Source organism: Lepidochelys kempii, chromosome 10 (genome assembly GCF_965140265.1).
Source record: "Lepidochelys kempii isolate rLepKem1 chromosome 10, rLepKem1.hap2, whole genome shotgun sequence".
NCBI lineage: Eukaryota > Metazoa > Chordata > Testudines > Cheloniidae > Lepidochelys > Lepidochelys kempii.
The window spans coordinates 4074259-4085086 of NC_133265.1; the positions used below are offsets into that span (position 1 = coordinate 4074259).

Sequence of the window (10828 nt, forward strand, 5' to 3'; positions counted from 1 at the left end):
GTATGGGATAAAAATTTAATACTGACGTGAACAATAAGAGGAAGGATGGTCTTGGGGGCACTCAGATTGGGACTCTGGAGTTCTGGGTTCAATTCCTGGCCCTGCCAGACTTCCTGTGTGACTTTGGGCAAACCACTTACTATCCCTGTACCTCAGTAAAATAGGAATATTGAATGTTTCCTGTGGGTCTCTTGTGCTCTTTGGGACAGGGACTGTTCCTTGTTATGCGTTCATACCATGTCCCCCAAAATGGACCCCAGATTTTGGATGGGGCTTCTAGACACTACTGTAGTATGGAGAAACATTTCCAGGAGGTTTAAAAGGGGAAAAAAACCACAGCAGGCCATATTGACTTGAGATGGGGGAGAAGGTCTTACAGGTCTCTGATCAGCACATCTCTCCACCAGTTCAAAGTATCTCTCCTCAGACCCATGGAATTCATTCTGGTCACAGAGTTCTTCTACAGTAGTCAACAGAGCATGTACAATGGACTTCAAATCCTGGTTCTCTATACTCTGAAACACAGACAAGGCCGCTCTAAATGGTTTCTTTTTCATTACAAAGTATGTCACAATTGAAATAAGAGCGCTGGCTGAGAAGTACTAGAGTCAGAAGTTAGGCCAGACCCACACTCAGTCCTCTTCCCTTTCAACACCAAATACCTCACCATCTCCATGACAAGCACAGCTTCCACTGACGGGGGAGCCCCAGCGTCAGACACCAAGTCTATAGGCTGTGGCAGGGTACATGCTATCCCCCATCAAAAGCAGAAGCTGTAGAGTGCTTTTCAGTATTAAAAAATAAGACCATTTTATAAACCAAAATACTTCCTACAAGACATTTTTATAACATATATCAAGATTTGGCTCAATACCTACCTGTAGCTGCTGGAGTAATCGCTCAACGATATCCAGAAGAATATCCCAAGTGACAGCCTGCAGCTCCTTTCCATACTTCTTGATTAATCTGGTTATGGACAGGACTATTTCATATGATACAACTGCATTGGGACAAGTCATGGCCTGGAACACAAGTTTCTCAGGTCAGTTAATTATCTGTAACCTTCTTAAACTGAAGTTGATCAACATCCTACATATTAAGAAGTTTGAAGGGCTCAATCCTTCCATCAACCTACCTACTGCCTCTTCGGGAGGTGGTTTAACTACGGTGACAGGAGAACCCCTTCTGTCGCTGTAGTAAATGTCTACACTGAAGTGCTACAGTGACACTGCTGCAGCATGGCCACTGTAGCGTTTCAAGGATAGACAAGCCTGAAGTCTGTGGCTACAGCTGCAAAAGCCGATCAAAGATGGCCATTTTATAAGCACAATAATGTATTCCCAACAGGTGCAACTCAGATGTTAAAATGCACACTTGGTTCCACAGGAATATGCGGCTGGAGAAAGTGATACCAGCTCTCGCAGTTTGGCTGAAAGGTCCCCAAACGCTGAAGACACAGTAGGATTTTGTAATGAGACCACTCAATCTGGTCACTCAAACCAAGCCCATTATATGAAACTTCTAATATTGTTTCAGGGACTCTCTCTTGCCTAAAGCATAATCTACAGATCAAACATACAGCATGGCTAGCCAATAAGGGAACTTTAACGCCATTCCCTTTGTTGTGGCTAAAATCCATTACAAAAATGTCCTTGCCACCTCCCAAAGTACAGAAGAGGGCATGAAAGGTGGCAGGCTACTCCCAATTTAATATCGCACCAAGGGTTTAATAAGTGCCCTGGTAGAGGAGAAGTGATCACAGTACAGCTTCCATCACTAACACCCAGCCGGTCGAACACTTCAGCCTTTTCTCAAATAGCTGCAGTTTCCATTAACAGGCACTTCTGCCAACAAGCTCATAAATCTTAATCCTCCCCTCAGGGTGTCTCTCCATTTAAAAAATCCTGGCACTAATTAAAAAAAAAAGTGCCACACTTCACTTTTCATTCATGCTGACTTTGTCCCCTCTCCCTGCATTTGTATGCTGTAGACTGGAATCTACTTGAAGCAGGGACAGGATTTTTTTCGCTGTCTAAAATGTCTAAAATGTTTTTCGTGGTACCTCAGTGTCTCCAGCCCTCTGCCGGTGCACAGAACAGTTCACTCTGCTGAGGACTGAAATGCTTTAGGTCTAACCCACATTATGGGGTAACTGCGTGAAATTAATGGCCTGTGTTAAATAAAGTCAGCTTGATGTTTTAATGGTCCCTTCTACAGAACTATGAAAAATTCAAGAATTTGCTATGTGGATCAGTAAAATATTCCCAAATGAAGTATCAGTTTAAGCTTGAACTAGCTATTGCCTCCTTGTTTCATGTGTTCCCCCATCTGTCTCTATCCAACTGTTGGCTTTTGTCTTATAATTAGATTGGAAGTTCTTTAGGGGCAGAAACTGTCTTGTTGTTCTGAGTTTGCACAGCACCTAGCAAAATGTGATGCTGGTCCACGACTGAGGCTCCTAGGCACGATCACAATACAAAAGTTCCTCCCAAGTACCACTTTACCTTGAGGAATGAGGGCAGCACTGACGTAGGTGAATTCTTGAGAGAATACAGTCTGTGTGCACCCCACAAAGCCATTCCGACAAAGAACACTGCTCCTCTCAGTAATGCTGCATCCATCATGTAAGCTCTAAGACAGGGTGCAGAAGGTAAGCCAAGATTTTCTTAGATCACACTATAGCAGCAGGTTTAGTTTTAGAGTACAAGACTCATGCAAAGGGAAACGAACAATACTTAGTACTTCTAAATCAGAGCATCTTAAAGGACTTAAAACCATGAAGACTAACCATTTAGGCACTGTTCTCATTTTACTAATGGGGAAACATAGGTATAGAAAGGTTAATTAACTTGTCCAAAATCACAAAGCAGTCACAATTTCTAACCGCTATACCACACATGAAATTTTGGGTCTGCTCCTGTTCCCATTAGAATCAGTACGTCATTTATTTCAGTCAAAGCAACACTGAGCTTTTTCTTAAAAAAGAATTTAATAGCATGACATTCCATACCTGTCTTCCATGATGCGGCACATGTTGTATATAGCACTGTGCCCCAAATGGGTTCCCAAGAGATTGCGCATAAGCTAAAAAGCAAGTATCAGAGAATTTTCAGAGAAGGTTTCAGTAGGTCATTATACAGCTTCAGGGTCCAGTCAGTCAAGAGAGGTTACATACGCAATTTAATAATGGATAGTGCAGCATTTAATAAACTAGAGAAGTGTGGTATATGCTCTGATCTCCTCTCAAAGAACTATTATAATCATAATAAAGGTAACTGGAGTCTAGATTTTTAACATACTAATATTCAGAACAACATAGCTTTAATGAGACAGAACTGTGCATGGTACATGAACTCATGCCCAGGGAAACAAAAGAATTCTGACCTTCCAGCATGGCTCACAAAGCTCCTTAACATTGATGGTGCGGCACAAGGTGATGATAAATACCGGGAGGCTCTCCGAGGGCAGGCAGTTGTAGCAAACCACAGCATCTAGGACCTGCAGGGAGACCTTTGTGGGGGTGAAAAGCACAATGGTTACTCACTTCTCCCTTGACATGGCATTGAAATACAGCAGGTTAAACTGTCTTGACTTACGGCCACAAAACTCCTCAGAAGTCAATAGGGATACATCAGTTCAGGATGTAAACCAAACCATGACAAGGATGGTTAAATAGTGAAGGAAATCCCTGAGCAAGATCATCCGGGTTCCTTTGTCCCAATGTTTTATGACTGAATTAATAACTTAGTAGCTGTACAGTTCTTTACACGACCCCAAAGTGCTTTATAGAGTTAGTTAATCCTCACAATATTTTACTGTCCTCACTTCACAAGGGGTGAAACTGGAGTAAGAGAGGGATAAGTGACTTGCCCAGTTGGGACTGCGACTCATGATATCCTGGTTCCCACCTCTAAGCTCAGACACCTAAGTCATCATGCCTCTCTCCACCCAACATACAACAATATAGTAAGCTCCACACTTTGCTACAGCAGCTTTCCCTGAAGGAAGAAAATCCCTGGGAACCCTAGAGAGTTTTGGCCTAGCTATTCAAAAGTGGCCTGATCTGTAATGGATCAGTTCTATAGAATGTAATCGATATTAGAAGAGGCTCCAATTACTGACCTCTATGTCAACCGATGATGATGTCTGAATGCACAGTAGGCAGATCATACTGTTGGAGGAAAACGTAGTTAAATATGTTTATTTTAATCAAATTTAACAAATGACCAAAAAAAATTGGCCAAAATTAACACAATTAGGTTAGTGTAGAAGTTTGCCCTGTTACTTTCCTGACTGTGGCTCAGTTGATAATACTTCTGGGAGCATGCTTAGTGTCACCAGCCCGTTTCTGAATAGCTAGTTTGCAGCTGCACTTAAACTACATCGCACTACCATTACTATTCATTAAATACAGCTGGGTACCAGAGTCCCGAGTATATAAATCTAGTGAAGAGAATATGGTCAAGTTAATCTCCTATACAAAGTAGGGGATTGAGCACTATGTAATTTAACCCAGGTTTATAGATCAGAATATCATAAGAGCTGGTGTATTGCATTATACTGTTTAAGTTCTCATGGACAGATCTTCAAAAGTGCTCAGTACCAACAAGAAGAATCAGGTTTTGGGAGTGGCTGGGAGCTGAGCTCTTTTGACAATCTGGTCTGTGAAGGAGAGTTCTACTCTGAAAGGTAAGTAAACATGACATCAAGAGACTCCATATTTGTGTTTCATTGCTTTCATATCAATTTGGTTGATTTACACAAACAGGTTTCTAAAGTGTCACCCCTGCATCTTCAGTTCTGGGTTTGGAAAAGTGAGATGGGTTCTTTCAGGTTTAAGCATCACTGAGCTATGACGACTAAGCCAGCCAAGTTCTACCTTCACATACACCCACCCCACCCCACCCCACCTTCAGTGCAGTTACAAAGGTATAATTCTGGGCAGAAATTGGCCCTGCAATTGGAATCTATTGAACTATTCTGGTGACAGGCACATAAGCCAGAAACAGGATCATTCTCCCATAACTCTTCAGAGCCAAAACAGCTAATAGCAGCAAAAGAATACATTTGCCAGAAAAGTCAGCTCTGACAACCACCTGTGTTCTGAAATAAAAACACCTGGGTGCCATTTTTAATCACTTTTCTGACCACAGCCACACCAATACTATTTCAACAGATACCCTTTCCCTCCCTCAAAGCACACTTTCCGAGGCTAGCTGGGTCATTTGTCACCCAACTGGTCAATCTGTGTGCACAAAACCCAGATTTGCACACGCAAACAGATACCCCTGGAGGTCTGTTGAAAATTTAGACCACTGAATTTATCCACAAACTCTGCACAGCAATTTAGAAACAATAAGTGTTAGTAGTTTAACCTTACTGGACCATATCAGCAACATAATCTTCCAGGTAACAGCTGTTGAACTTGACCAGGTTCACTAGAACTAGAAGGAATTCTGAGGACAACCCGACATTCATCCACTGCAGGACAAACTCAGCTAAAGGAGAAGGAAGTGGTGGTGTTACAACATGGTTTCAATCCAAAAATGCTGCAAATTCCCTTCTGGCCCTACTTGCTGAAAAAGAGATCTGTCCTTTGATGTATTTCCAGCTACACAAACTGCTCCCTAGAAGGCAATAATAAAGAGTGAGGGTCGATTGACCAAGGCTGCTATTTGATCTATCACACTCTTTCTTAGCTGCTACTTACAACTGACTTGCCTATCTGGCTATAAACTGCCAAATGCATTGAATTCACATTTTTATGAATTTGCTAAATTTGCCTGGACCAAACCACATTACAGATGTAAAACAACTTCAGATGGGTTGTATTAAGTTTGCCACAAGACGGCAACAACAGAAAACCCTCCAAAAATAAACAAGCAACAGTTTAAAATTAAGAAAACTCCCCAAACTCACAGATGCAGAACATCCACAGGTTTGTCACTACTATAAAACTGTTTATCACACTGGCATGGGAGAATTTGTACCCTACAACTTTACACAATAATGTAGAATAGTACATAGTTTTTATGCCTTATAGAAAAGTCATGGAATTTTATTTTAAAGAGGTAAAACCAGCATCATGAAGCTTTTTTCAGCATGATTTTAAAACAACGGCATTGCAGCTTTCGGACAATCCTATGCCAGAATCTGAAGACAACAGCAACCCTCGGCATTTGTATGCAGCACTCACCCAATTCTTCCTCCAGGTGAGTAATGGATCTTCCATTATCCGTGAGAGCCTTGAACACTGCAAGCCGTTCATGCAAATCTTCATTAGAAGGATAATCCTTGATAACCTGAAAGAAATGTGCTCTGAGGATCCCTAGTCTCTCACCCTGAAAGGAGAAAGAATTATAGTGTGAGATACAATAGAAACTGAAAACTAGACTTATTACAGACCACGATTAGGAAACTATCAGAAAGTTATCACACTTTAAAAGCAACCTTTTCCCCCCTTGGGCTGTGTGAGTGTCTACTGAAAATCTTCCCATGGTCTGCTGCGAATGCAGTCAGTTCTCCTTAGCCTCTTAGAGACATTTATCAAGCTGTCACTGCTAACCCCAGACAGCTTTTCCAACGTTCATCAGGCCCAGAACCCCAGAGATGCAGAAAGTGGCCCACGTCGCAACAGCCAGACCACGAATTCCAGGACTTGAAAAGGAAATGCTACAGACAGCACTGCTCAGTGGGATGCTGTAATAGCTTGAGGATTTCATAGAGCCTGACTTGATCAGACTGAAGAAAAAGGCTCATGTACAGAATTTGCCTCGATGACCAGCGTACCTGCCATAGCAGGGATGCTGCAGGTCAGGATTAACGTGCTTGACACAGCTGTCTAGGCAAAGATTATACTGTGCCTGCTGCACTGTGATTGAATTCAGCCACTGCAAACACTCCCTTTTTCAGGAGTACAAAATGCCTCCCCAATTAAAAGAGAAAAAAGGTTAAACTGAGAGCCAAGAGAATTAATCAAACTGAATGCTAAGCTCTTCCTGTTCACTGAGCTGGACTAAGATAGAGAATGAGAAGAATTTAAATGGCAGGAGGCAGCCAGCCAGTGCTATTCATCTTGCTCTGTGCAAGCCTTATTTGGAAGGGGGAGCCTTTACCTGTCCTTGAACAATGGCCTTCAGCAGGTGAAGCACAGCATGTCTGGCTTCTGCTGGTAGCTCTGGCTGAAGCATATCAGCTACCACTTTCCATATTGCTTCCACCGCATGCTGTAAGTGGACATAGAAAGCAACAGCACCATTTATTAGATAGCTATGGTTAGCAGGGTTAAGCTTGTTCTGGGGTCTTCCCCCTACGACAAGGTCACTTCTTGAATTGGGGCAAGTCATGCTGGGGAAAGTTAACAAGATTCATGCCTCGTAGCTTCCTAATGCCCTCTTCCCTGAGTGCTACTTCCACACACCTCTCCTATGGCCAGAGTGGAAATTGTGCGCCACATCTGCCCAGTGAAAGTTGGCGTACACATAAACAAAATGACTGGACTGACTTCATTCATACCATTAGCTATTTCCATGCAAGTCTCTGTGTGGATGCTTTTGTTTTGAGTTTAACCAACATGACAATCTGATATAAAGAGCATCTAACACAGAGACTTGCACAGAAATAATTAAGAGTGTGAATTAAAGCTGATTTAAAGTTATTTCAGTGCCTGTTTGTTCGTAGAGCAACTCTAGGTCGGAGGGAACTAGCGGACACTTCCCTGCAGGACTGTAACAGCTACTAATAAGGTTAAGTCAAGAGCAGCATCCCACTACCCTACAACAGGTATAATAACTTTGGTGTCTCGTTTTAAGCACCTCTTAAAGCTACTTGTCCTGGAAAGCCTTTCAATGATGCTCTCTCTGCTTTGCTTTGGAGTGTGAGCTCTTTGTTGTACAGTTTATGTTTCCACTGTCCAAATCAGACGAATACAGATTCATAGATTCTAAGGCCAGAAGGGACCACTGTAATCAACTCATCTAACCTTCTGCATAATACAGGCCATAGAAGTTCTTTGAAATAATTCTGCGTTGAACTACAGCATGTCTTTTAGAAAAAGATCTAATTTTGATTTAATAATTGCCAGTGATGGAGAATGCTCCACTACACTTGTTAAATTGTTCCAATGGTCTTTGGGGCAAGGATCATTGATTTCTTATAGGTTTGTACAGAACAATAAAAATGCAAGATATAACTTTCTGGATTACAACAATTATAACAATGTTAAAGGTAGGCCAAATTACTTAAGTGTCTTGTTACAAGAGAAGTCAAAGGCTGTTGCTTAAAGCTTATCTCAATCCTCCTAACATTTACCCTACACCTGACAGCAAACATACCTCTTCAAATTTTTTGGTTTTTGCTACTTCACAGATTTGACTGATCGCTCGTATCCGGTTATTTAATCCACACTCTACACTTAATTCCTGAAAAGAAGAATGGAAATTATTAAGATAACCCAGGCTCTGCCTCTCTTCATCAGAAACATCCCTCTCCAGCTCTCAAAATGACCACTTGGATCATTATCAAATTAGCTCCACATTGTCTAAAAATTGTTTTTAGAGCCTAACCATTAGTCATCCCCACAGAGATGCACTTAAATGAAGCTGTAACCAACATCAGCAGGTTAAAGCTCATGTAGAATGATGACAGGATGAGGGAGAAATGGAAAGTGTGCTCTAATTTAGCCTAATATAATAGCACTTTACACTGACACAGAGCCTTTCAGCCAGGCATCTCAAACTACCCAGATATGTCAACTAATTAAGACTTGGTAATACTATGAGGTACTTAACCTTATCCCCATTTTATCTATGATTGACCTGAGAGACAAGTAGGATAAGTGAATTGCCCTAGGTCACAAACGGAGTCAGTGGCAAAGCTGGAAATAGGACTCAGGGGTCCCGTTTCCCTGTCTCCAGCTTTAACCACCAAGTCACACCCCCTCCATTTTTGTGCTCATCGCCCATTCATCTCAGCTCATACTCTAAACTCAGTCCTCAAACCCTATAACAATTTACCTTGAGTATTTCTGCAGTGATGATAAACTCTGTTTGCTTGCCCTCTGATGATTTGGAACTAGCCCGGGATGGTCCCAGACCTAAGAGGCTCTTAAACTTCTCCTTTAACCCAGGATCCTTGCTTTGCTGCTTCGCCATTGTTGACAAGAAAACACCAAGAGGCCCCTGCATGCATAGAACAGTTACTATATAGAGAGCTGTAGACAGAACCTAAGAACCAGGCAACACTGGAATCCATCTCACTTTTCAATGGGATATTTACACACAGCTCTACTCTCGCAAGTCTTTGCAAACAGGCCAAGGAGTGAACTCCCTTCAGATCAGGGAAGAGACACTGGCAGGGGCGATGCTGCCAGGTTGTGGGATGCTTGTGCCACTGTAACCTTTGCTGAACATGTCCTCGAGCTAGCTAGGGGACGTCCCCGTCTGTGGCAGCACTTTCCCAGAGGGCTGTATGTGCAATAAAGCAGCACCAAATGCCTGACCAGCACACGTCAATTTCGAACTGTACAGTTGTTTTATTTTATAGGAACTCATAAGGTGTTTTGCTCCCAGGCTAAAAACCTTGTACAGTAAATTTCATCTCGGAGCAAATTTTGAAAGTAGCAATAAATGAAAAAAGGAAAAGTGATGGCAAAAGTGTGAAACTAATTAAATATTGCATCACACCAGCTACAGTGGGGTGGCTAGAGGGGTACAAGGAGTAGGTGTGTCAATCTCAACCAAAAACAGTGAAGGTCCTCAGAAGCCATTTCTCCCACACCACCACAAAACAGGCTCCCATTAGACCAGGTACAGCATCAGTAGCTGCTACAGAAATATGGCAAGTGCTAAATAAATATACTCTTCATCACATATGACTCCTTTATGTGAGAAAGAGGGTCCCAACTCCACAATGGGCCTGCTGTCCCATGAGTACTGGGAACAAGTTAATCCCCAACATCCACCATATGTATTTTGTGCATGATCCCTTTATAAGTCTCTCCCAGCCCCAATCTCTCACATATCTAGGTGTGGTTCCCTGTACAGTTCCCGCTCCCACCTCCCACACATATCCCAGCTCCCTAGAGGGACAGGCCCCTTCCATAACCCCTCTCCCACATAGTCCCCCATCCTATCGCCACCAGAATTGTCCTCTCCACATCCACTCCCTAGTACCCATATAGCCCAGCTCTCATGGGAAGACCACTGTATAACGCCCTTCAATCCCTAATATCCCAGCTACTTATAGGGGGTCCTTGTACAATTTCCCCCACCATGGATACCCCCGATAAACCTCACAGCCTCCAGGGGTGGGCCCTCTGTGACCCCCAAATACCCACATTCCAGCTGCTCACGGTGAGTGGGGGGCAGGGGGGCGCTCTCATAACAAACCCCATCCCCCTACCCCAGCTTCCCAGGGGACACCCTCTTTATAACCACCCAGTGCACCAAGCCCTCATAGGAGCCCCCCAAATCCCCCGCCCAACGGGGGGGGCGACCCCACATAACCCCCAAGCCCCATCTCCCCAAGGGGGTACCCTCCCCCAGCCCCACAGGCAATACCCCCCACGCAGCCCCCCAACTGGCCCCTACCCGGCCCCTCGGCGGGGGGGCCCCTCCATGTCACCCAGCCCCCCCCCCGCTCCCCGGGCAGTACCCTCCAGACAGCTCCCCGCTGCCGGGCCCCGGGGACACTCACCCCTCCGGCCAGCAGGCCCGGCCCCCTCACCCCGCTCACAGCTCCCCGCCCACTCCGGCCGGAAGGACCCGCCCCGCCCCGCCCCTTCCGGGTAAGGCGGGGCACGTGACTGCCGCGCGGCATGCTGGGGCTT

General features: G+C 44.0%; 1 protein-coding gene across 9 annotated transcripts in view; it reads right to left on the reverse strand.

Moving 5' to 3' along the window:
* The window catches only part of TSC2 (TSC complex subunit 2), a 44046-nt gene extending 33297 nt beyond the window's left edge, over positions 1–10749 (reverse strand). For 8 of the 9 annotated variants that reach the window (XM_073361708.1, XM_073361712.1, XM_073361711.1 and 5 more), the window contains exons 1-12: positions 10696–10749; positions 9015–9179; positions 8334–8420; positions 7116–7226; positions 6197–6341; positions 5381–5498; positions 4123–4171; positions 3385–3510; positions 3011–3084; positions 2505–2631; positions 879–1022; positions 378–515 (exon numbers count right to left, since the gene is read on the reverse strand). In XM_073361708.1, the coding sequence (XP_073217809.1) occupies positions 378–515; positions 879–1022; positions 2505–2631; positions 3011–3084; positions 3385–3510; positions 4123–4171; positions 5381–5498; positions 6197–6341; positions 7116–7226; positions 8334–8420; positions 9015–9152 (1257 nt within the window). In that variant the 5' untranslated portion in view covers positions 9153–9179; positions 10696–10749. Of the gene's footprint in view, positions 1–377; positions 516–878; positions 1023–2504; positions 2632–3010; positions 3085–3384; positions 3511–4122; positions 4172–5380; positions 5499–6196; positions 6342–7115; positions 7227–8333; positions 8421–9014; positions 9186–10695 lie in introns of those variants that run through there. The other variant, XM_073361710.1, reaches the window with a different exon arrangement.
* Between the last annotated feature and the right edge of the window lie 79 nt (positions 10750–10828).